General features: G+C 40.6%; 1 protein-coding gene across 3 annotated transcripts in view; it reads right to left on the reverse strand.

The window, feature by feature from the left end:
* Positions 1-10,454, reverse strand: part of LOC126483791 (endoplasmic reticulum metallopeptidase 1-like) — a 237,637-nt gene extending 227,183 nt beyond the window's left edge. For 2 of the 3 annotated variants that reach the window (XM_050106960.1, XM_050106959.1), the window contains exon 1: positions 10,275-10,454. In XM_050106960.1, coding sequence (XP_049962917.1) covers positions 10,275-10,277 — 3 coding nt within the window. In that variant the 5' untranslated portion in view covers positions 10,278-10,454. Of the gene's footprint in view, positions 1-6,418; positions 6,503-10,274 lie in introns of all 3 variants that reach the window. The other variant, XM_050106958.1, reaches the window with a different exon arrangement.
* Between the last annotated feature and the right edge of the window lie 17,389 nt (positions 10,455-27,843).

Below are 27,843 nucleotides of genomic sequence, written 5' to 3' on the forward strand. Positions count from 1 at the left end.
ACATTCTTAGTCTCCTTAACGGCACACAGTTTGTTGTGTGTGCTGTGGTTATGCCATTTCATCTCCCAAAGCCGCAAAACCTTGCAGCACAGTACTGTACGCAGGTCAGTTGCAGAGAAGCCGATCACCATAAGCAGTTTCCGCATAGTCTGTTTGGCTAGCCCATCGGCAAGTGCGTTGCCTGGGATTCCGACATGACCTGGGGTCTTGACAAACACCACTGAACAACTGGACCGTTCCAGGGCATAGATGGACTCCTGGACGGTCGCTACCAAAGGATGACGAGGGTAACACTGGTTGATGGCTTGTACGCTGCTCAAGGAGTCAGTACACACAAGAAACGATTCCCCAGGGCATGACCGAATGTGCTCAAGAGCATAAGATACAGCCACCAGCTCCGCAGTGAAAACACTGCAGGCTTCGGGCAAGGAATGCTGTTCAATATATCCTCCATGGACATACGCGAAGCTGATGTGAGCATCAGCCATCGGTGTAAACCACTTCGTGGCCTCTTTACTTGTCAAGAATCTAGAGGAAGTGGCAGCGGAGAGCTGTGGGCTTGACTGAGTCCTTAGGGCCATGTGAAAGGACCAGGCGAAGCCGCAGCCTAGGTGTACACCACAGATGTGTATGTGAATGGACCTCAAGTATAGGTGGTAAAGGCAAGGACTCCAGTTTGGAAAGAAGGGATCGGACACGAATTGCAATTGGAAGCCCTGACCTGGGCCGCCAATGCGGGAGATTAACCGCCATGGGTGGGAAAAAGGACACAGTGATTCAGATGCGCAGGAGAATTACGAACGTGTGCAATGTAACTGACCAGCAGTTGTGCACACCTAACCTGCAATGGAGGGACTCCAGCCTCCACAAGGACGCTGGTCACTGGACTCATTCTAAAAGCTCCTGTTGCTAGGCGAACGCCACACAGTGGTACACTGGGTTGAGTAAACACAACACTGAGGGTGCCGTCGAACCATAAACCAGACTCCCATAGCCAAGGCGGGATTGAACAAGGGCTCTGTAGAGCTGCAGCAGCGTAGAGCGATCTGCACACCAGTTGGTGTAGCTCAGGCAGCAGAGGGCATTGAGGTGCTGCCAGCACTTCCGCTAAAGCTGATGAAGGTGAGGAAGCCAAGTCAATGGTGCATCAAAAACCAGTCCTAAGAATCATGTCTCCACTACAGTGAGTGGATCGTCATTAAGGTAAAGTTCTGGTTCTGGATGAAAGGTAGGACGCTGACACAAATGCATAACACACGATTTTGTGGCCCAAAACTGGAAACCGTAGGCTAGAGCCCATGACTGCACCTTGTGGATGGCTTCCTGTAGGCGCCGCTCAGCAACATCAGTACTGGTGGAGCAGTACAAAATGCAGAAGTCACCTGCATACAGAGAAGATGAGACGGACAATCCTACAGCTGCTGCTAGACCATTAATGGCCACTAAAGATAGAGGGACAATCAATACAGAGCCCTGCAGGATTCCACTCTCCTGGATACCGGGGGAACTATGGGAGGCAACAACTTGGACACAGAAAGTACGAAGTGACAGGAAATTTTGGATAAAAATCGGGAGTGAGCCTCGGAGAACCCACTTGTATAATGTAGCAAGGATATAATGTCACCAGGTGGTGTCATATGCTTTTCTTAAATCAAAAAAGACAGCAACAAGGTGTTGGCATCTGGAAAAGGCTGTTCGGATGGCAGACTCAAAGGACACAAATTATAAGTGGTAGAGCAACCCTGGCAGAAGCTGCCCTGACATGGAGCCAGTAGGCCACGAGACTCCAGGACTCAACCCAATCGCCGACACATCATACGTTCCAGCAGCTTACAGAGAATGTTGGTGAGGCTGATGGGCCAGTAGCTATCCACATCAAGTGGATTTTTACTGGATTTTATCACTGGAATGATAGTGCTCTCCCACCACTGCAACGGAAAGATGCCATTGCACCAGATCTGGTTGAAGACGATGAGGAGAAGTCGCTTGTAGTCAGATGAGAGATGTTTAGTCATCTGACTGTGGATCCGATCTGGCCAGGAGCTGTGTCGGGGCAATGTGCAAGGGCACTGAGGAGCTCCCACTCTGGAAATGGGGCGTTATAGGATTCACCGTGGCGTGTAGTGAACAAGAGAGCTTTCCCTTCCAGCCGCCGTTTGAGAGTGCGAAAAGCTGGGGGATAATTTTTCGACACATAGGCTCGAGCATAGTGCTCAGCAAAGTGCCTGGCAATTGCGTTTGCATCGGTAGATAATATGCCATTTATGGTAACACCGGGAACACCTGTTGGGGTCTGGTACCCGAAAACACATTTGATCTTTGCCCAGACTTGGGAAGGTAACATATGGCACCCAATGGTCGAGACATATCTCTCACAACACTCCTGCTACCATTGTTTGATAATTTGGCGAACGCAGGCATGGAGCCACTTAAAGGCTATGAGGTGCTCCAGGGAAAGGTGCCGCTTATGCTACTGTAGAGCTCGCCAACGCTCCTTAATTGCTTCAGCGACTTCCGGCACCCACCAAGGGACTGCCTTTCACAGGGGGCACCCTAAAGTGTGAGGGATCGTGTTTTCTACCACAGAAATGATTGTTGTAGTCACCTGCTCAACCATCCATGTCAATGTTACTGTGTGGGGGAGATTCAACAATGACAGCAGAGGTGAAAGTTTCCCAGTCCACCTTGTTTAAAGCCCATCTGGGCAGGCATCTGTGGGCCCGACACCAGGGCAGTGACAGGAAGATGGAGAAGTGGTCACTACCACACAGATCATCATGTGCTCTCCAGTGGATAGATGGGAGAAGTCCTGGGCTGCAAATTGAAAAAGCAATGGCCGAGTAACTACCATGAGCCACACTGAAATGTGTGGCAGCCCCAATATTCTTAGGCAGAGGTCAAACTGAGACAGTCAAGTTTCGATATTTCTGTCTCGGCCAGTAAGCATGGTGCCACCCCACAAGGGGTTCAGGGTGTTAAAATCTCCAAAACGTAGGAAAGGTTTAGGGAGTTGATTTATCAGTACAGTTGATACATCTGGAGGAAGATATACATCGCAGACAGTTATTTCCTGCATCGTTCTTATTCTGACAGCCACAGCTTCAAGTGGGGTGTGAAGGGACACAGTTTCACTACAGACTGAGTTTAGGACATAAACGCAAACTCCTCCTAACACTCAATTATAGTCGCTACGGTTCCTGTAGTTTCCCTTATAGCCGCAGAGGGCAGGGATCCGCATTGCCGGGAACCAAGTTCCCTGGAGAGCAATGCAGAAAGCAGGTGTAAAGTTTAACAGTTGACGTAGCTCAGCCAGGCAGTGGAAAAAACTGCCGCAATTCCACTGGAGGACGCCATCGTGAGACTGAGAAGGCATGGAACAATCAATGAGGCAGTTTACGCCTCATGGTCACCTGCTGCCACTGACTTTTTGCCTGAGCAGTCTATATCAATTGTGTCTGAGGGTCCATCGAGATCTAGGTCCTCAGCGGATGCCAGAATCTCCACCTCATCTGCAGACACAGACCTTGTAGGTAGTGGTGGTGTGGGTGCCACCACAATTCCCTTAGTCTTGGAGACCTTCTTCTTGGATTTCTCTCGCTGCTCCTTGGGTTTCCCTGGCTGGGAGGACTTCACTGATTCAGTATCCGGGACTGAGGATAAGCGTGAAGCCCTACGACCAGCTGCTTTTTGGCTCTTCAGCCACTGGTCGGTGTTATCTTTCCCACTTACGCTTCTCCGGCTCAGAAGTGGGGACTGATATCCCTTATGGTTGTGTTGGGGGGGAGGGGGGGGGGGGTGTTGAATCCAAAGTAGGTGGTGCGGGAGCAACAGGGAGGGAAGTGCCCCCCCACCGTCAAGGGGACAGGTGTAGTCTTCTGGTTCTGAGAGGCGACAGGAATACGAGGAACTGATGGGGTGACAACTGTTCTCATGGTGGTGGCGTAAGAGGTGGTCATAGCCATAGGATACAGGTGCTCAAATTTCCTTTTGGCCTCAGTGTAGGTCAATCGGTCCAGGGTCTTATATTCCATGATTTTCCTCTCTTTCTGTAAAAGCCTGCAGTCTGGCGAGCAAGGTGAATGATGCTCTCCGCAGTTGACACAGATGGGAGGCGGGGCACATGGAGTATTGGGATGCGATGGACGTCCACAATCTCGACATGTGATGATGGAAGTACAGCGGGAAGACATACGGCCAAACTTCCAGCACTTAAAGGACCACATTGGGGAGGGATATATGGCTTGATGCCACAGCAGTAGACCATCACCTTGACCTTCTCGCGCAATGTGTCACCCCCGAAGGCCAAGATGAAGGCATGGGTGACAACCTGATTATCCCTTGGACCCCGATGGATGTGCTGGAAGAAATGAACACCTCACTGCTCTAAATTGGCGCACAGCTCATCATCAGACTGCAAAAGAAAGTCCCTGTGGAATGTAATAACCTGGACCATATTTAAGCTCTTATGGGGTGTGATGGTAACAGAAACATCCCCCAACTTGTCACAAGTGAGTAATGCCCAAGACTGGGCAGAGGATGCTGTTTTTATGAAAACTGACCCAGAGCACATTTTGGACAAGCCCTCCACCTCCCCAAACTTGTCATCTAAATGCTCCACAAAAAACGGAGACTTCATGGACATGAAAGATTCCCCATCAACTCTCATACATACAAGGTACTGGGGTGAATAAGCTTCACTGCCATCCTTAACCTGGTGTTCTTCCCATGGTGTGGCCAGGGAGGAGAACGATTTGGGGTCATACTTCTTATCATTGAAGTTAGACTTTGCCCGCTTAGAGACTGCTGGCGGCAGACAACCAGCAAGAGATGATGTACTACGCTTCATTGTGTGTCATCCGCCCTGATGCCACAAACTCCGACCAGGGGGCATCCCCATGGGTGCCACCCAGCCTCAGCAAGGGCCACCTGGCAGGATGGCCATTGCTGGAAATCCCAATGCCTGAGGGCATGGACATCTACTCCATGGCATATGTGGACGATGCACCATGTAAAGCGCCCTTCCCCAATTGGCTTGCTCTTCGGCAAAATTTAGAGAGATGAATGTCAAACCAGACAGCGGACCACCACATACAAGCCGAAACATGTGAGACCTCTTTTAGTTGCCTCTTATGACAGGCAGGAGTACCTCGGGCCTATTCTAACCCCCAGACCTACAGGGGTAGTGTGTGTGTGTGTGTGTGTGTGTGTGTGTGTGTGTGTGTGTGTGTACATCTCAGTGCTCAGCTATGGTACCTGAAACATGGATAATGAAGAAGAGAGATGTGAGCAGATTACAGGCCTGTGAAATGAAGATCCTCAGAAGTAGGATAGGAGTAAAAAGGAGAGAGAGGGTAAGGAATGAACAGGTAAGGGAAATAGTGAAAGAGGAATCCTTGCAGAGCGTGATAGAAACATCAAGGCTAAGATGGATGATGGACGGCAGTAAGCACTGAAACAACTGGTTTTCAGTTATATCATTTTTTTCCCATGCCAGTTTAACTTTACTGTTACAACTGCTCAGAATAACCGGTTTCTGAAATAACTGATTTTCGGTTTTTTATTCCTATTATTTCCTGTAATACATGTAGAAATCGGACAGAGATTGAAAATTATATAAGCAAATAAAACAAAACTTTGCCTGTCTACAGTTCACTGCTTTTCTTGAAAAGTGAGGAGTTGTTGAATATTTTTAAAAAATCACGAGTCGCCTACTGATTCTAATTTTTTGAAACTCCACTCAAAAATCATGTTGCAATCAATGATTAAACAACTGTTTGGGTATTAGAAAATTTCAGTACTAAAGGGTGAAAACTAAGGTTAAAGAACTCTATTTTCCATGTTAACTTGTCCATTTTCAATCACTACAAGTAGATAAAGCATATTATGCAGACACGGGCACCAGATAAATTACTTTCTGTTTTTATTGTAAACTAAGAATGAAATGTTAAGTTTAGAATTTATTGCAGTTACCATAATTTCCTTGCTCTTTTGATATGTCAAATAAATGACAGATCAAGGTTAATCTTTTAAAGGAAATTAAGCATTTTACTTCATTGCTACATCACTTTCTACAATATTTCGAGACTAGGGGTGGCGCCCCTCTGATATACTGTGCATGTCCAGCGATGACAGTGAGAAAATACCATACAGACCAGAAGGAGGCAAGTCTTGCACATTGCACACATAAGCGTACCGTAAGCCACAGCAGACGGCAACAGGGACATTATTGTTGCAGCAATGCTGTACCTATTCTTATGCCATGCATCTGTTGTTAATATAGCTTGAAATGTTCGGATGTGTGCGAATTCCAAAGGGACCAAACTGCCAAGGTCTTCGGTCTCTAAGACTTACACACTACTTAAACTAACTTATGCTAAGAACAAAACACACACACGCACGCCCGAGGAAGGACACGAACCTCTGGTGGGAGCGGCCGCGCAGTCCATGGCATGATGCCTCAAACCGTGCGGCATTAATATAGCGCTGATAGCTTTCTTGTTTTCTATGAAAACACAATATTTCAAAACAATGAAAATTTTATGAATGAAAATTGCCCTATTGTTATAAAAGGTTAATTTAAAAACGAAAAGATTTAGCATAGCTGCTATGGATAATTGATATTTCAGTTTCTTATCCACTTTTTAGTAAAAAAACTCCTGTTAAAACTGACATTAAATAAATTCAAAAAAATACCAGTTACTCAGAACTAATATACCGGTATCACTTTTAACCTGTCAGTTTTCCCATCCCTATGGTATGGGTACTGAAAGAGAATGGAAAACAGGAGGATTTTCAATAAGATATATGAAATGGAGATGCAAAGGAAATGACTAACAGGATGACCAAGGGATAGATGGCTGAAAGGTGTGGAGGAGTGTGTTGAAAGAGAGAGGTGAGGGCTGACCAGAGTGAACGCAAAAGGTTGTGGTAGAAAACAGGACTAAATGGCAAGCCTTATGTTCCAAACAAACCCAGGCTGGAGCCAGAAACTGTTCAAGATGAAGATGATGCGTACAGAGTACACTACTACCTGTCAGGCAATTTCATAATGAACATTGCTACTTGCCATGCAAATAACAGAAATTTTCAATTCTTAAATTTATATAATTATTTGTAAAAGTGTCCAACGATGCTATAGAGCGCCAAAGTCTAGGTGCTGGGGCCTGTAAATGTATGTACATACAGGGTGATTCCATGATGATGTTACAAACTTTCAGAGATGATGGAGATGGATAAATGTATCGATTTGCGGTAAGGGTTCTGGTTCAGAAATGAACAAGTTGAAAGTGACACGTGAAAATCATTATGATACCTCTGACAGTGGAATACAAGTACCAGTACTATTGTTGCTAAGAACGTAGAGTACGCAAATTTCAAAGCTGGTAGTATGGACCAAGACATGAAAAAAAAAGTCAAGTAAACAAGGGCTCTCAAATGCATAACGGAGCAACTATGAGCACTTGCTCATCTTCGCTAGTGTGTAACATACCTCCTCTGTTGAAGAAGTGCTCATAGCTCTTTAAAGTATTTACTTGCCATTTTTTGATTGTTTTGTTCCACACTACCACTTTTGAACATTGCCTACCCTACAATTTTCACAACAACAGTGCTGAACATATATTCCACAGTCAGAGGCATCAGAATGGTTTGCACCTATAAATTTCGACTCATTCGCTTCTGGTAAAGGAGCCCTTACCTCAAATTCATACATTTATCCTTCTCCATCATCCCTGAAAGTTTGTACCATCATCACAGAATCATCGTGTATATACATATATTTACGAGTGCCAGCACCTATGACGTTGACAATGTTTAGTGTCATTGGACGACGTTTACGGAAATGCATTCCTACGTGAAGCTCAATCTACTAAGTTCCCTCTACAATCTTGAGAAGTGTGTAACATGACTCGGTATATCCATTCTGAACCCTATTCCTGAAGGCAAAGTCTACAGGCAAATTATTTTTGTATCTCGTCTTGCGATTGTGTCTTGTCTTGTGATTCACGATTCAGTTGAAAATGATTTTTACTACCAGAAACAACCTCCACTAAAGAGTAAACAGAGTCAGAAGTGACAGTTAGACTGTGTAGTTTGTTAAACAGGCCTCTTACAAGTTGTTTTGATATCTACTTTATGCAATATTCTTACTACTCACTTCCACTGAACAAGTATCTACTCAAACTACGTGCACTACCTCAGATGCTGATCCTATAAGCAACAGGCAATTAAACATGCAAAATAAGCAAGCATCCTACTCCTTTGGTAAACACAATGAGAACACGTGTTACATTGAAGTAAGCTTCTTAGTTAGTTCGCTCATTCATCTATATGTCGACTTCATTTACAGCTGCTACCCAACTGATTAGCTAGGAATTTTGTGCACATTGTTTCATTTCGTGTATGACCATTAATGTCTACATCTGCACTACACTATTTGAAGTGTAAATTACAGATTTTGAACCATTCTTTAAAGTCAGTGGAACATGATTTAAGTAGGCCAAGAAGACAAGCTGTGCCAGTTGCAACCTTTACAGGAGCCTTTGCTCTGAGCTTAGCTTCTATGACACAGTCTATCAATATCACTACCTGCTGTCTGTTATGAAGTTAAGACTCCAGCCATGCAAGAGAGAGGAAATTAATGACATAACATTTCAGATTCCCAGCTAACAGTTTTGTGGTCCATACAGTCAAAACTTTTTACAAGATTCAGAATGAACCCACAGGATAAATTTACTTCTTTAGGTCTTCCAGGACTTCATTTGTATGTTGTTGCAAGATTTTTCAGTGGTGAATCCTATACAAAAACCAAACCAAGTGCATAACAAGTGCTGCTTAGAAAAATGTGTATTCTATCACAGGTCACTGTCCCAAATCTTCTTTAAAAATATAAATACATATAATGGAATGGCTCTGTAATTAGTGGCAAGTTGCTTATCTACCATTTTATATATGGGTGTTACTACACAATCTTAATGCTGTCAGAAAATATAACCAGCTATTGACTGATCACAAACATAGCTCAAGGGTAGTCATAATCAATTCTGCAGGGGAAACATTACCATACCCAAAAATATTACCATTTTTAGTGACTAATGAATTCTGTAATGTCCACAGCAGTTGTACATTTTTGAAACTATAAGTATGTTGGTTATGCAAATAGCCTTTATTGAGGTCAACATAATGCCTCTAAATTCCAATGTTTATTAGTAGATACAATGTTTGAGGTCACTGTCAAGATGTCTTTTCTGCCATAGTTATTTTCTGAGAATTGAATATTATTTAAATCATTGTTTTTGTTTGCTTCTTGTTCACAATGGTCCACACCGTTTTTGCTTTATTCTAGGAATGCCTTATTTTTTGAGATTTGTGGATGTTATTCACTTGTTTTAAGAACTGTGAGGAGGGTTTTACAATTTGATAGTAATGAAGTTCCATACAGCTTGCCGTCTGAGTTAGATAGAACACTCTACCTATCACACGACTCCCAAGAGTTATTCATACTGAAAGGAACACTCAACTGATTTTAACACACTGAGATATTGAAATGATGGTAACATTCACTTAATGTTCAATTTGTCACGTTAGCTGTTTCATTGCAGTCGCTCGGACTCTGGTACAACTGGTTTCGAACCATGCACTTACATCCTCTCGTGTATTTATGGTCTAACGTCTCACGTCATCTACATGGCATAACGCCTGCCCCACGGTGCAAAATGTGAATGTATGCTTAACAGACTTGTTTGCAACATAAAGATGATTCTTCTGTTTTGTGTTCATTGGATGGATGGGGATATTTTTTTAAAATAAATTCACGTTGGCAATCACAAATCTCAAAGGCGGTTCGACGTACGGAGATACCACTGTAACAATGCATAGTGATTTAAATAAAGGCCTCAAAGTAGATTCATTCTACTATATTAATATGGAGAAACATAAGGCCGTCCGGTCAATTATATGTTCAGCTTCTTCCTTCACAATCACTATTTCTAACTGTTTCGTCATTTCCAATGGTAAACGTCTATTCCCCCCTGCAATTTCTGAAACTTTGATTTATCTAAAGTTTCCCAAAAATCGTATGTTTTTACGGCTAACATAATGATGATCATGGGTATGCGATTTATTGCGTTAAATGTTTATGATTTATTGCTTTAAATGTTTACAGACTTAATATAAATACGAGTTACTACACAAATATAAACACTATTGCTGCACCAGCTATATTCAAATCAACACACAGTAGTTGAGACGCGAGTAATCAGGTAACAAAATCGTACCATTTCTTGGGGTAAAGCCTCTCAGCTGACAAGCGAAAACACTTCTGCACTTTGATTCACTCATTCACTTTGCATTGCTGCACTTAAGAACATTCCTATCAGATATTATAATAAGAGACAAAAATGTTTGTCACGCCCTCTTGATACAAAGTAAACAAACAACAGGTCGATCTTCACTGTGCGAAGCTCTGCGATTCCTCAACTGTACGATGAGTATCGAAGTCGAAGCAGCAGAAAAATACATTCCTAACACTTATCTACAAACACAGACTGTAATTTCATTTGGAGTCGTTCTAAGAAGTTGATTTTACCACATATAACAATAAGTTTAATTTCTACTGGATTACAGGGTCATTATTAACACAAATAGTGGAAAAAAATTCACAGTTTACACTTGTATTTAAGTACGAAAAGGTTCACCTGTCATATAGAGACTTACAAAATTTGTGGACATATTTTCTTTACATATTACGCATGTAATGCTTTCGCACTGCCGTGAATAGAACTTTCTTTCAAGAATTTCTGCAAACTTCCCATTAGAACCTACACAGAAACTGTTGATAATTTGTGCACATACATCCTGAAGAAAAAAACTTAAGTGCTTAGGAGATTTACATTCTTCTCGAAATATCAATCTCTATATTCAGTCCATTATTTTCCAAAACCACATCATCATAATTTATTTGTCTGTTTTGATTCATTACATGCTGTAACAGGACACTGGATATGAACGACCCAAATTCAAGAGAGGGGTGGAGCAGAGACAGTACAAATTTAAGTTTACACATAATAAACAATGAAATTTAAATTATACAAATTTCTAACGGTGTGAATTTCTGTTTGCAATAGTTGTGGTTTATAATTCAATAAATTTTACAGAATAAAGGCAATCTTCTATTATAAATTACTTATAATACTTTTTAAATGAATTTTATTGTATTGTTGTTTTAACATACTGGGTAAGTTATTAAATAATTTAACTGCTATGCATGAATCTCTTTCCTGACAGAATACTATTCTACATGGGAACATGTGGATATCACAGATATTCCTCATGTTACGGTTGTCTCATGTTTTTTTACATGGCCCCAGTTCTGTTTAAAAGATACTATCACGAAGAAGTAATGGAAATGTGCATGTAAATAATGGGCGAGCTCAATATTTTTAGCTACAGTACATGAATTATGGACTACATGAATCAAGTTCCTAGAAATGACAAATATCACTGAGTGCTTTTCTCTGCATCCTAAAAACATTTTTATCAGGGGCATAGTTTCCACAGATGATCATCCTATGCAAGATAATGATTGGATTGCATGTATTCTACTTGCAGGGCTACTGGACGAACGTAAACCTTTTGATTATGATCTTTAAAACTAAAAAAGATTTGAAAAGATGTTCTGAATGCTGTAAAGTATGGTTCAGACATTTCAATTGTTTCTGTTTAGTAGATGGTACACTAATTTTCTGTAACAATCCACAAGAGATTGTTGCACGCTTGGGTTCAATTTCTGTTAGATCAGTGGTTGTTATTTCATTCAGTTCTATTCTGTTGATGTAATGGACGGTCGATGTGCTTTTCAGTGCCTTCTTTGGTCACATGTTAATTAGGAGACGGCAGTGGTGACTGTTTCTGTCCAAAATTCATTTGGCATATTTGATTCGAATCAACTTTCCTAATATTGTGCAGTTACAGTACTTAGCCACTCCGTTTTGTGCTGGGTAGGTGGTGTAGTCCGATATCAGATCCCTTCTTGTCTGAAAAACTTTATCAGATTATTGTTCACACTCCCTCTATTATCTGTGCCTAGAGTGTCGATGCTTTGTCCAATTTGCTTTTCAATCAAGTTTACAAAGACAGCAAGTAGTTGTGATACTAGTTTTTCTCTGAGAGTATATACAGTTACTTTCCTGAAATAGTTGTCAGTTAAAGCAAAAAATTATTTGGTCACACCAACTGACCTAGTTTGCATTGGTCTTCATAAGTCTGAGTGTACTACCTCGAAAATTCCCACTGCTGTAGAGCTAGATCTTGAAAGAGCAATTCCTGTTTCTATGTCCTGTGAGCAAATTGCTCATGAAGTATTAACTGCTCCCTTATACAAAATGACACTAGGTAGACATTTACATAGTGCATGGATTGCTTCACATTGCAGATAACCTAGTCTTTCACGCTAAAAGTCTCCACAATTCGACAACACTGATTTTGTTTCAAACTTCTGGTTAAATAATAGGTCTAGTACGTAAGTTCCATTTGCTAATGTCACACTAGGACTCTCATTTTTGGATATGCCATAAATGCAACTGTCTTGGCTGTCAAATAAAATTAAATGGCCTCTTCCCACTATTTTACTAACAGACAGTATATATGTATTACCTGTGAGAACATTTACATATGAAGTTTTTCTTGTTTTCACAGGCGAAAGCCGATTCACACGAGATACCAAGAGAACGTCACGTCACGTCAGGGTGTATTCACACTGTATGTCATATCAAGTCACGTTATTCTACTGGTCCCAGTACCGAACAGTGAAAGGGAAGTTATGAGATACCATCTAGGATACAAAAAGTCAGAATATGAGTATAGTACTGGAATTGAGGCACTAACAACGATTGAGTTTATGAATGGCCAAAGCAGACTTCATAACGTGTTTCTTGACCAGTTTTGTGTTGTAAAGTGCTGAGAAGTGAAACGACATTTCAAGACATCGACATTTATTAGTTAGCGCAAATATATGTAATCAAACACATCAAACTATATTAATAAGAGAATAAACAGGGCCTATTTAAATTATCCATTATATTTTTTATTTAAGCAATAGGACAATAAACAGCTGTATTTTTATCTTTCATTAGGGATGACTTTTTTAATTAAAATGTTATTTAATGAAAATGGCTTTACCAGCTCATGTGCTTATTTATACACAATGCAGGCATCAGCTCTGTTCTGTTACTGTAAAATCTAAATAACGTTTCGCTGCCATAAATCTAATATAGCTCATGGAAGAACACTTAATGGAAAAACATCCAAGTCGTCATCGAACATTTGCAATTTTTCACGAAAACAAATCAAATTAATCAAATGAAGATTCAGAACACAAAAGAAGCACAAAATCCACTACTAAAAAAAGAGTGAGAGTGGCGGAAATAGAATAATTCTCCTGTCAGCAGATGCCAACATCGTCCAAACTTCCTTGTCGATAAACCTTGACGGTGACCGGTTGGGATTGGATGTGACGGTCCATTGACGGTAAGTGTGAAAGTGAAATGATGAGACGTGGTGCCAAGTGTTAATTGGCCTTAAGCTGTCAATATTTGCTGTTACAACTTGCGAATCTATCAGTGTTTTAACAATGATTTAACTCAAAAGTACATTTACACATGTGTGCTGACATGCCTCAGTCTATATGCCATTCCATCTGTGTACTTTACTATAGACGTGTTTGAAAAGAATGTGTTGCAGTTTGCTGTTTTAGTTGAAGGGTTTTCATCTTTTTTGCTTTTGCTGCAACAACTTTTTGCCAGATGCCTGTAATTGTTGCAATTATAGCACCTAGGACCCTTTTTAACACACAGAATCATACTGTTTTTATGTGTTCATAGGTTTTGCCAGTAAATATGCAGATTGAAGGTCTCTGGACAAGTAACTGGATTGACTGTTCGTTGTACAACGAATTTGCCATGGCGTAATGTGGCATCATTATCAGGTTTCTCTTGCTGACTGACATCAGGGACCAGTGGATGCAATATATACATGTGTTGTCTCCCCCTCCCTTGACCCCAACTGTGCCGGCCGGAGTGGCCATCCAGTTGTAGGCGCTAGTCTGGAGCCGAGCGTCCGCTCCGGTCGCAGGTTCGAATCCTGCCTCCGGCATGGATGTGTGTGATGTCCTTAGGTTAGTTAGGTTTAATTAGTTCTAAGTTCTAGGCGGCTGATGACCTGAGAAGTTAAGTCGCATAGAGCTCAGAGCCATTTGAACCATTTGACCCCATCTGTCGACCGCAGGACGTGCCAGCCGCGGTGGTGGGGGTAGCTCGGCCTTGGGAGTCGAATGGCAGGCCTCACTCTGCGCTCCATCTTTTCCATGCTCGGTGTTCAGTTTCCGCTGCGTTTCGGGGAATTTTCATTGCCAGAGTCCATGCTTGACTAACTTGACATCCATTGTCCTTGTTAATGAGGTTCTCATGTAGCCAGATTTCGATAACATCCTTGTATACACAATCCCAGTAGTGAGATGTGTTGGGCAAGCTTTTTGTATCTTCGTATTTCATTTTGTGGTTGGTTCCAAGGCAGTGTTTAGGAAGAGATGATTTTGTGGGCTGCTGGAGATGAATGTGGCATTTGTGTTCCATGCACCTTTTCTCAATTGTGTGAATGATTTGTCTGACATATGCATCACCACACTCCAATGGTATGTAATATATGTAATGCATTGTAGGTTTCTGGAGCCCCGACGTCGACTCTTACTGTCCATAAAAGAGATTTGGTGTTTGCCGGGGGTTCTACCTATTTTTCTAGACACATTGTCTGGATATGGAATGTAGGATATCTTTTTTGGTTGGTCATCATAAGGTGTTGGCTCTCGTATGATCTTTAGCTTGAAGGAGCGTCGAATTTGGCAGTCGCTATCGACGCTTTTCTGGAACATGTCCCTGAGATAGTTCAGTTCCAGTTTTAGACTTTGCCCACTGGACATCACATGAGCTCTGTGGGCCAGTGTGTTTAGCACTCCTTCCCTTTGTGACATGTGATGACAGTTAGAGACACGTTAGAGACATGAAGGTACTATTCCATGTGGGTTTTCTTCTAGTAGACGCTGTGTCCCAGTGTTCTGTCTGGCTTTCACCACATCAGAAAATCAGAGAATGGCAGCTCCACCTCCATGGTAGATTTAATTTGAGTCTGGATAAAGTTCAAGTGTTGAAGCTCATCTTTCCATGAGGCAAAATGACAAACATATGGCAGACTTTGAGGACAAGGCACTAGCCTCAGCATCATTAAAACCGACAGTCTTTCATAGATATACTTACGATACATTTGTCATTTGGCCTCACTGGAAAGATGACCTTCAAGTTTTCTTGCAATTTCTGAAGTGCATCCACAACCAAATTCATTTAACCATGACAGTGCAGAAAAACAGTCAGCTGCCGTTCTTGGAAGTTCTGATATAGTGAAATTGGGTGGAACACTAGGATACAGCGTCTATTGGCAGAAAAATCAGACAGACTAGTACCTTCATACATGTCATCACCCATCACAAAGGGAAGGATTGCTATACATGTTGGTTCACAGAGCTCGTGTGACCTCCAGTTAAGAAAGCCTAAAACTGGAACTGAACCACTTCAGGTTCATGTTTTAGAAAGTGGCTATAGCGACTTCCAAATTCGATGCACCTCCAAGCAAAAGGTCACACCACAGCCATGACCCAATGAAAACCAACCAAAAAAGATAGCTGACATCACATACATGGGCAGTGTATCTGGAAAAATCGACAGAATTTTATGACAACAAAATATCAAATGTGTGTACCGCCCACCAGCAAAGACCAGATCCCATTTAGAGACAGTAAAAGAAGAACTGGAACTCCAAAAATCTGGAGTGTATTACATACCATGCAAGTACAGGAATGTAAATGTCAGACAAACTATTCATACAATTGAAGAAGGATGCTTGGAACAGAAATGACACATCAACACCCATCAGGCCACAAAATCAGATGTTACTGAAAGTTGCCTAGAATCAATTATAAAATGAAATACAAAGATGCCATTTGACTACCCCCACCATTGTGGCTGGCAATCCTGTGGCTGATACGCAGTGGCAGTGGAAGGGGTAGACGATATATATATATATATATATATATATATATATATATATATATATATATATATATATATATATATTCAAGTACAGTGTCCTCAGTAACTCTGTTCCTCAGAATAGATGAAGATCTTTGATCTTTGTAGACTTCCTGTAACTTGTCCCACACTTCTTTAGCTGTAGAGATAACTTGCAGATGAATATACATCGACAGATGGATGGAGAATATAACTTTTCCCCTTGCTGTGCAAAGTTTATTTATTCATAATTTATCCATTGAGATGATCCCACGATTGTCCATGTTCAGTGCTCAAAGCTGATTACCACATATTATAGTTTTCTCTTCCCACCATATATTCAGTCATAGGCAGTGGAATGGTATTTAGAAAAAGCATAGTATCTGCGATTACATTGTTCCATATTGCTGTGTGCTGCCACTAATTTCTGCTAACCAATGATTTTGTATTTTTTAGATTGTTACCATGAAGTATACAGCCTTAGTCCATAACCTGGTAGCAAAGTAATTTACAGGCATCATCTGATTGACACAAATGCATTTACTGCTCACACATTTAAGATGAAGTACAGTACAATATATTGCATGGAGTAAAAACAAAAAGGGGGCCCACAGTTGCACCATGTTTGAGAACCCTATATATGTACTGGTTACTCTCTTTGTGCTTCATCACATATTATGTGTCATATTACTGCAACTACTACTCGTTTAACTGAGTCCAGCATTTGCACACTGACAATGCATTTTGAAGTAGTATTTGTCGTTGCTTGATGTGAGTTCTTGGCGTGGCAGCTGAGTTCCATATAGACTCTATGTGTGAGCTGGCTAAGTTGGAGGTGCTCGATAATATGTTCTTGGGATAATTATTTGAGCCATGTTCTGACGGATGTAAAGCCTCAGTGTGAAATGACTAATTTTGTATAGTGGCATGTGATATTTTGGTAAAATTGATGTAATTTAAGTGTTTAAAAGGAGAAACATTTTCGGTAATAGGCCGTACAGTTTATGATTCTCTAATAACTATTTTCAATTGAACCCATCATTGTCCTCTTCCTCAAATTACCAGTAAATGAAATACACATATCATTACCTCCTTGAAGTGGAGTGAGGTAGCAACATCATTGCCTGCAGCACACTGATGTGTCATGTTATATATGGAGACCAGTGGTAAAGATGTTGCATCCTGTAACGATCTTTGAATACGTAGCCTGATTGCCAATATCAACATACAGTGAGTGAAATCGAAGTTTACTGTGGCACCTCGATTTTTCGGTCAATATTGGACAGGAAAAAGGATGCAGAAGGTGAACTGTTACATTGATTGTGCAGTGTAAAATGGTCAGTCACCGGTATTGTAATTAATGGACTGTAATTAATGGAGAGGTCAGTATCAATTAGGACAGTGTTGGTATGGATCTAATTAACTAATTAATGAATTGGGGCTAATTAAAGAAATCAAGATGTAGAGGCAACTGAAAACGAAAATTCAAACTTCAGCATAAACGCTGTTGCACATGAGTCAGTGATAAATAACAATCGTGTTGAGAATGTATGAAGGGAGGATATATTTAAGCAATTTTTACAAAAACAGACAAAACATTTGACTACTTTGACAAAAAGTAGATGATAATAAGTGCAGTCTTAATTTAAAAAACTTGATCACGCAAAGAAAGAACTGAACAAAAATTTGATTATTGTAGTTGTAAGTAGCCTGTTTGTATGTTGGTGGCGCTATAGACTGTGTTAATATCGCTGACAGCGCTCTGCAACCTCAGCAAGAGATTGTGAGGTTGGATGAACGAGCAGTTAGCGAGTGGGTAGACAAGTGTATGGGCACGTTTTTCTTAGTGAAGATTCTGTGTTGGTAGGACACACAATGTAAAGTGAGATGAAATTTCTTATAAGAAAATATGCAAGGAAAGGTATGCTAATGGATGTATGGTTGATAATGTTTGGGTAGTGGAATTATTGACAGCTATATAATTTTTGGAACTGGATGCCACATGAATAAGGTAAAACTTTCTAAATACATTGTTTGCTCTTCGACAAACTATTTCTTTTGCTAACCATATGCCTCCTAGTAGTTTTTGTCTATAGTAGTAAGAATCTTTTTATTTAGCTGGCTGTTGTTGCTACCTGCTATAATTGCTGGAGTTCATGTTATGAAGTTTTTCTGAGAGGTAAGTGACATATGAAAAAGACTGAGGTTCCCACTATTGAGATTCATGACGGAAATGAGTTTAGGCAATTAACAGAGCCAGAGGTAGTTTCATATTTCATTAATTTCATATTTTTTGTAGTTGCATTATTGTTAGGATTTCCTGCAATTCAGGGCCATTATTTTGTGTTAATTATTGATAGTCATGTTGTCAATGAATAGCAGTCAGATTACGTTGGGCTTGTATATTGTGGTTAAATGAATAGGTTAAGTTTGAGTGGTCTTTGTCAGGGAAAATTCTTTTGGTCAGTGATTTAAAAAAAATTGAAGAGTTAGCTTCAGCTGTCGACCCTTAGCTAAGGATACTTCACTGTAATCTTCTGATTTCCTTGTAGTTTGAATAATTATTGTATGATTAGTTATTGTTTACTGCTAGCACATAATGTATGTATGGAATTTCCTTTGTAGCTGTAGTTTCCTATTTTTGTACCGTATTGTCATGAGCAAAGTAGATATAGCATGCATGTGTGTTTGCACTAAGTATCTCGTAGTCGCTCTTGCAACTAATTAGATACTTATTATTTTCAGCGCTATTTTAGTGTCTCTTCTTATTTTTGCTTTCCAAATTATTTTCTGTGTGTTATTGTGTAAAATAGTGCGATTATCATTGTGAGTGAAAAGTATAACACTAGGCAGCAAAGCAAACTGAGAAATGAAAGTGATGACGAATGTAGCTTGTTTGCACCACCTAGTAATGAACTGATAAATGTTCAAGACAATAATTTGGTAATAGTGCATAGGGACATGGACCAGACAGTAAATAATGGGGCAGAAATTGAAACAATCAGTGAACAGGGAACTACTGATGATCGATAGGTCAGCAACAGTCCGCCTCAGGAATGCGAAATAACAGAACAAAATCTCGCAAATACCGCAAATTCGTGTTCTGTATCACTACACTATTCTCAATTAAGTCAAGACACACTCTCTGCTTTTCAAAATACGAATATTGCCGATGCAAAGGCACTGACGAAAAACACAAAGGAACATGTTTCAGTCAATAATGCATTGTTATTGCAATTGATTCAAAATTTTGATGAAACAGACCAAAAGCTTCAAAAGTTAGACACAACTGATGAAATTAAACAAACACTTGAACAAACATGTGAATATTTAACTGCTGAGATACACTAAATCAAATCGAAATATCAAAACATTTCTGAAGATGTAAAAACACAAATTTTTGAGCATTTTCAGCCTACTTTTCGCGACGTGAAGTAACATTACAGAACCATTAAGCAGCAATAAAAGAACTGCAGACCACTGTACACGAAAAACACCATACCTTGCAGGGTAAAACTGATCCTGCTGCATCTATCGATATGGTTGCACAACTTACAAAAAATGAGGAAAATTTAAAGGGCACAGTAGCTACGATTACGACACAAATGGATACTAAAACTTGGCTCATAAAATCACATGGAGCAAATCAGCACACTATAGAAAAATAGCCGAACTTTCGGATCAGTTAACAAATTTATCTACAAAGGTAGATGATGATTCGAATGATACAAGACTGGTAGCCTTTATTGACACAGAGGAGTATGAGGAAATTAGGAAATTTAAACACAGTCAGAAACAAATTAATACGCAACACAAAAGAGAAATATGGGAAGTACAAGGTCAGTGGATTACATATTTAAGAGGATACTCCCGCTCTGACATGGGAAGGGGGATTTAGAAATATGGAAAAGTCACATGATAATAATACATGGTGTTTTGGATATCTTGAAAGGAGTTGTCAGGGTGCACCAAACCTCGAGATGGAACCGCCAATACGACGTAACAATGACCGATTTGCGAGTCGCCAACACGATGGCTTTGACGATAAGCTCTTCATCACAGCACGTAAATTTCAAGCATTCAAGAATTCTAGTAATTACATACATCCACAAGCTTGGCTTCCTCAATTTTCTCATTCTTTTCCCCCTAATTGGAGTATAGAATAGAACTGATGAGTAGCTGTTTAGAAAATGAACCAAATGTAAGAATGGGATCAGTTATTCGCGACTGTCAGGGTGAGGAGATTTTTATCATGCCTTCCTTTCTACATATTGATCTCAGGCTACAGAAGATCGAGTAAAACACACTATTACATTGATGAAGCATTTCGAACAGTCTTAATTTTCCAGCCATGTAAAATACTTTGAAGAAATGTTACAAGAATCAGTTACTAAAATGTAGACTTTCACGGGCGGAAATATCATGTCCATTATAATTATCCGGGCTGTTATGCCGTGGTCGGTTGATGAATTCTGTGGTGATTCCCAACGTTTCGTCTCCGATGCAGGAGACATCTTGAAGGGGGGCCGTAGCTGGATGGAAGGTCCAACACACCCACTGGCTCGCTACTGACTGCCGCTAAATTCCGTGTCCGCGCGCTCCCGCGCCGCGGCGTGACGTCACGTGTTTTGAAAACGTCAGTGCAATTGGCCGCTGTCCGCCGCTGTCGATCGCCGTTGCCATCACCCAGTAGTGGACGGGTGGTACACAACTTCTTTAACACTGGCATCCATATACCGTTTAATTTCACGCCCTCCTCCTTTCGGTTGAAATTATTTGGGTGTTAAGCGATTTCGATTGCCTCCCTGTCCGCTTGTGGCCGCTAGTACTTGCGTCTCCTCAAAACGAATATTGTGGTTCCCTGGCTGGAAAGCATGCTCCGCAACAGCTGATCGTTCCGTTTCTTCTCTTCTACAATTTCCCTTGTGGTCTTCCAAACGTTTAGAAACAGTTCTTTTAGTGGTACCCACATAAATCAGTATTTGTCAAACATTTACAGCCCCTTGTAACTTATTCACATTTGCTTAATTAAATTGCCTGAACACTTAAGACGTATTATTTTGGCTGAACGTGGTAAAGATGATATCGAAGCTTTTCAGGGACTTTTGCAAGAACTGGAAATCGAGATGAACAATCGCATGATGTGAAAACAGAAAAACAACAACAATTACGGGTCACATCCATCACAATTTCGTGACGACAGAAACAATAACCATACACGACATATCTACCGTTATAACGAAAATCGTGACCAAAACAGACACCATATATGACAACAGTTGGCAAAATAACAATAATTACAGGGAGATTACATTTCCATGATAATCACTACAACAGAGACATCTGTAGCAATAGACGATATGGGAACCAGAATAATTATTATCAAGGGAGACAAAATTACTTTAAACGCAACAGTTCGCCTCGTAATTACGATTCTGAGAGAAATTCTCTACCACTTAAAAGAACAAGTAAGAAACTGCAGAAATTACCGACAAGACGACAGACGCTATAGTCACGACAACAGACCTGAATTTAATCAGAACTGGCTTGATTCAAATAGGGCAGGGCCCTTTTGACAAGTTGAAATTGTAGAAAGTAGACCTCCAAATCTCAGCAACAACGCGTGAGGACAAAGAGATAATAGACAATGACTCGCACCACAGGCTGACGAGTGGCTACCGTAACTACCAATTATGTGAAAATGAAAGACATTAGGGACGTTTTACTTCAGGAACATGACATGCAACAGAAAAATATTGCATATCCTGTAATTCACATCACAACAAATGAGATAAAACTACGGCAGTACTTGACTCTGGCAGTTCTATTTCGCCGGCCAAAGTGGCCGTGCGGTTAAAGGCGCTGCAGTCTGGAACCACAAGACCGCTACGGTCGCCGGTTCGAATCCTGCCTCGGGCATGGATGTTTGTGATGTCCTTAGGTTAGTTAGGTTTCACTAGTTCTAAGTTCTAGGGGACTAATGACCTCAGCAGTTGAGTCCCATAGTGCTCAGAGCCATTTGAACCATTTAGTTCTATTTCAGTAATTAGTGAACCAACTGTCAGTAAATGCAAGAAATCGAACGACTGCCCCACACTTCCTTTACATAAAACTAAATTACAAGGTGCAATTTTTGGAAAAAGTGTAGATGTACGCCAACAAACTAACTTAGAATTCTTAAATCAAAGCCACAGATTTATTATGAATTTTCTTATCGTTCCATTACTGTCGTCAGAGATTATATTAGGTACAGATTTTTTGAATGACTATAAAGCAATTTTAAACTTTCACGACGCTGAAATAATTTTAGAGAAAGAATATAAGTCAACAGCTTTGAAATTTGAAGATTGGCATTCAAACCATCATGGGGAAATCAAACGGCTTTACCTTATGTCAGATCACAGTTTGGAACTTTTGACAGAATTTGACACCAATAATCACTCTGCAAGTACTGGCAGGGATGATATGGATGATGTAATAGATACTAACGTTTTAATTTAGAAAAAATTCAAACACTTGGGAACTGTAATGACATTGATAGGCAGGACCTTTTTGACATCTTACATATTCCACAGGAACAATCAAAGGATTTCAGTACAAATCTCGTGAGCTCATAAAATAATCGATTACATGTTATTCAGAAGAAAAATGGATCGATCAGGCTTGTTCTAGATTCCGAACAAATAAATACCGCAGTCATTCCTGAAACATACAGGCTGCAAACGCTGGAAGAGCTTCTTCAAAATTTCATTGGCTTAAAAGTGTTGTCTTCTATTGATCTTGGATTCAGCTTTTGGCACATTGAACTTTATCCAGAATGTAGAAAATGTACAGCTTTTGTTTGTTTCGGCGTTTGTTATCAATTTCGGAAACTTCCCTTTGGTTTGAACATTTCTTCGCCAGCATTCATTTGTGGGCTAAATTCAATATTACCTGAGGTTATGAACCGACACATCACATCATACGTGGACGACATTTTAATAGCAGAAGTCTCTTGGGTACAACATAATTGCACCCTCAACAGTTTGTTACATATTTTTGCTGAATCTGGAATTCAGTTCATTTGGAAAAATCTGAATTTGGTAGGACAAAAGTGAAGGTTTTCAGTCAAATTTGTAACGTCTCTTAGCAAAAGACATATTATGTAATAAAGAGAAAGCATTACGTGTCATGTTTTGTTCTTGTATAGAATTATGTACTCGGTTTTTTTATTTAGGTAATATCTGTGTCGGCGAGTACTGAAACCGCCACAGACGATACTAATTAAATATCAAACAAAGATGAGAATGTGAGTAGTATAAATAGTACAGAACGAGCATTAATTTCTCTGTCATCTTCTTGTAGTTACGTGAGTAGGAAGAGCCTGTGACGTTATATTGTACGCTTGTGTAGCATTCTTTTGTCAAGATTGTGAGAGGGACGCCATTAGACATAGCTTTGGAAAGGTGTGTAATAACTTGATTTGTTTAAATGTATTGAATACAGTTACTTAGTGAAACCTTGCATTATGATTCGTAATAAGCTTGCCTGGTATTGTATCCCATCCCTTCAGACATTTTCAGTTATTTAAATATTGTTCATGGTGCAGAGCTGCGCTACGAACGAACGAGCCGCTGCTGCGGCGCATTCAAACTGCATTAAATGGAATCAATAATCCCGCAAAGAAGTGGGCAGGTAATAGTGAATTAAAATTATTTCTTTCAGCTTTCGGAATTGCAGAGCAGAGCAGCAGATTTTATGATGTGTTTTACAGGTTGACGCGGGCTGCTCATAATATACTATTAACAGTGCAAAAAGATAATTTACCTTCATGACATAAAAGAAATCTTGCTGTGCATAGTTCTGGTCTGGTAAACCTTAGAGTAAAAACATCTTTTTCTATGACAATAGTCTCATGTTCTCATGTTAGTCATGGTACTTATTGGTGTTTTACTGTGAACAAAAATCCACTGCAAAATTTTGATGTTGAACAATCATTGCGTACTGTAGCATCAGTATTGATAATGAAGTAATTTTCATTAACCTTTTCAATAACTATAAAGTAAGGAAGATGTGTTGAACTTTATGGCGAGTTACAATAACGAAAAAATGTTCCTTTAATAGAAAGCCAGATCCAGAGCAGTAAGAACATAATATATTTTGTTTTGTTGAAAATTAATGATCCAAAGAAAGTCATAGCACAGCATCACTAAAAGGTATTTCAGGGCTCTTTTCGTAGCAACATATTTTATCTCATATATTAGTTGTTATGTGAGTAATAGTAAAACAAAGCAAATAGTAAAGAGCCAGCGCAACTGTCGCCCTAAAGCGTGGGGCCCGATTTTGCAGTGCCCACGAAATTAGTAACTGTTTTATGTGTTTTCTTTCATTGTCTATTGATATATATATTTATAGTGATAAATGTATGTATGTGTCTCATGATTAATGCCATGTATTAATGAATGTACAAAAATTCTTTCATGGAAAAACGCACCACTGCAAGCGAGTCAGAGAAAAAGATCCTGATAGTACTGAGAAACTGTAATGGCTACATAATCTGGGGGTGGCCGAACCCCAAAATCAGATAAACTAAAGGTAAGACTACAGTGTACTTGCCCTGTTTGTAGAAGCTTAACTCCAGTGAAGTGATCTCATATTGCTAGTGGCGTGCGTAGTTTGGCGTTAGTATTTATGACAGGGCAAAGTTGAGTGTAGATAGTAATTTTTAGTGTGCAGTGTATTGTAGATAAATTACCATATTTTATGTGCAAGTGGCAAAACTGTCAGATCCTGTGTTCGAGTAGGTAATGTATGAATATGGTTAAATTGCGTAGTCAACGTCCGAGCAATATGGATACTGAGGGACAGCGATTAGTTAGTGCAGGAAATGTAGAAACGGGTGCATTAAGCAGTACAAGTACTCTCTTTGAGGATATACCATGCGAAAATGTGGGGGCAGGGGCACAGGAAGTGGTGCCACCGCCCACCAGTGCTCAAGGAGATGTAGATAAAGAAATTGCACCACCTCCAGAAAAGCAGGAACCAGAGAGCGGTAATCTGCCTGGTGGGTATTCCCTTCAGGTGATATTAGTACGCGTGCTGGATTACCAGTCAAAATTTGCGCAACAACAAGCTGAAAAGGACGAAAAAATTGAGAGCTCCCTTGCCCAGCAAGCTGAGCGGGATCGCCAGCTGACGGAAAATTTCCTTGCACAGCAAGCTGGGCGAGATCGCCAGCTAGAGGAAACGTTTCTTGCCCAGCAGGCCGAGAGGGATCGCTAGCAAGCCGAGCGGGATCAGCAACTTGTGCAATCGTTAGAAATTATGAAATAAGAGATTGCCTGTATGAAACAGAATTATGAGTCGATACCTAAGGCCATGCAGGAGTTGACTGTACAGGTCAACAACCTGCAAGTAGCAAACACTAACATTGTAGACGAGATAGGTGTCTTGGCCAACTGATTAGAAAAGCTAGCAATAGATTCCACACAGCTTGTAGAGCAGAAGTGGAACGAACAAGCGATTAAAATTGAAACCGAATTCAACTCATGGCTAGAAGCGAAGGAGAGCGAGATCGACAAAAATATTGATTCTAAGGTACAAGCAGCCATGGGAGATAGAGATTCCGAATCGTTCAGTACGGTAGTAAGTAGTCAAGTACAGAACGACGTGCAAACCATCAAACAAATACTCAATGAGGATATTCCGCAGTGGCAAGTGAATATTACCAAACGGATATCCGAATTGGAAAATGGTTTAGCACAGAGCAGTAAACATCTTGAGCATGAAACTATGTCGCCACCAGCCAATGTTTTTGGCAATGCAAAAACTTATACGCGACGCATCAATGGTGATTCTTTAGGCAATAATGCGAAGAGCTGTAGCTTCGGTTCGGAGCACACAGCCTATGTCCCAGGAGCAAACCAGTATAGTACAAAAATATTGGTTGAAGAAAGCTTGATCAAAAATAGGCAGTTTCAAACGTGTACTACTGAACGGAAGTCAGTATACCCAGTAGTATTCATAAAAAGCTTTAAAATATCTTGCCTAGTGTGTGGAACGAAGCACAGAAAATTCAATACGTAATGTCATACATTCAGGGTGGTGTAGCGTTGTGGGCTACAGAAGTAGCAGACAGCTGCACGACGTATGAACACTTCGAAAGTGCGTTTTTGTCGAAATACTGGTCGCCTTGTATACAAGAGCGGCTAAGAAAAGAAGTATACAATCCCGAACCGTACTCACCCCGTCTTGGGAATCTGAGACGGTATTTCGAGAAGTATATAAACAAGACGCGCTACTGGGATGAGCCTATCTCACCAAGAGACATAATAAGACTCCTAAAATCACATTTACCCATTCATATTAAAGAGAAACTAATACACGTACCAGAGAACGACATGGAACATTGCCTGTCTGTTCTAGATTCAATAGACTTAATCCAGGAAGACGCAAAAGCAGCGTGTGATCACTCACGGAACAATGGATTAGGGTGTAAACATGACAGAAATAATAGTGCACAAAACCACAACCATGGAAATGGTGGGGGCGGTAACAAGCGGCAAGAGCACTCGCAAAATGGTAAAAATGGTAGAAGTCAGAACGGCTATGGGCAGCCGTCCCATAATAAAAAGCGTCGATTTGACGACCGGCACGATTCCGGACCGCCAGGGACCAACCGCTGGAAAAATGCGCGAGGTCAGTGGCATAGCAATTACAGCGACAGTAATCACAATTGGAATCAGAATCAGCGACCAAGCCAAGAACAGCAAAGTAATGACCGGTATGATAACAACAGACCACCACCGCAAAATGCGCCTATTGCGCAGTCGTGGCGGCCTACAAATCAAAACGTACACATAGTAGAGGTTGCGGACAATAGCCGTCCAAGTACCTCGCAAGCAAGCCATCCAACAAACTAGAATCAGCCACAATATGCTCTCCGTCGCTGGCCGAGGGGTGGAGTGAGAGCAACACGAATGGCAATGATACGCCTGGAATACATATGCTGCGATACAACGACGGTATCAGTATGGATAAAGATCTACTGACCGAACCCCATGAATGTAATAAAGATAGCAACGAAAATGTGCAAGCCACAATAGAAGTGAAAATCAGTGATGTTGCGGTGAATATAATCATCGACACAGGCGCCTCGGTGAGTGTAATGAGTACAGAATTGTTTAAAGCGCTGGGGAAGGGGCATAGCATACCGACTTTCCTGGTTAATAATTGCAATATGTCTGGAGCTATAAGTGCACAGAGCCAATTAGTTAAGCACCAGGTGCAGGTGGAGATTTGTAAGGAGGGCAAAGCCATAGTGAGCTTGTTCCTCATTGTTAAAGGGTTAAAGGTGGCCTGCATTCTGGGAGTAGATTTTCTCTGTGAGAGGGACACAGTGATCGACCCTTCCTCAGGAAAACTAAGCATAATTAATAAAGGTAGGAGGCTTGAGTTGTCTATGATGAAATCGAAGGAGGTAATTGTGCCACGTTGCAACCGAATTAATATCAAATGTAGGAACCCCTGGGTACTACACCTAGATGATTATTCACATGTGGCAGATCTCTATAATCTTTGTATCGAAGATAGAAATTTTGAAACAAATGTTGATGCATTTCAAACAAAGTACAGGAATCTGAAAGTTTAAGCAATGTACAAAAGCAACAGTTAACGCAGCTGCTATCGGAATATACTATGGTATTTACCGACAGACCAGGAATAATCAAGGGGTACCACTATCACATAGGCG

Source organism: Schistocerca serialis, chromosome 6 (genome assembly GCF_023864345.2).
Source record: "Schistocerca serialis cubense isolate TAMUIC-IGC-003099 chromosome 6, iqSchSeri2.2, whole genome shotgun sequence".
Classification (NCBI taxonomy): domain Eukaryota; kingdom Metazoa; phylum Arthropoda; class Insecta; order Orthoptera; family Acrididae; genus Schistocerca; species Schistocerca serialis.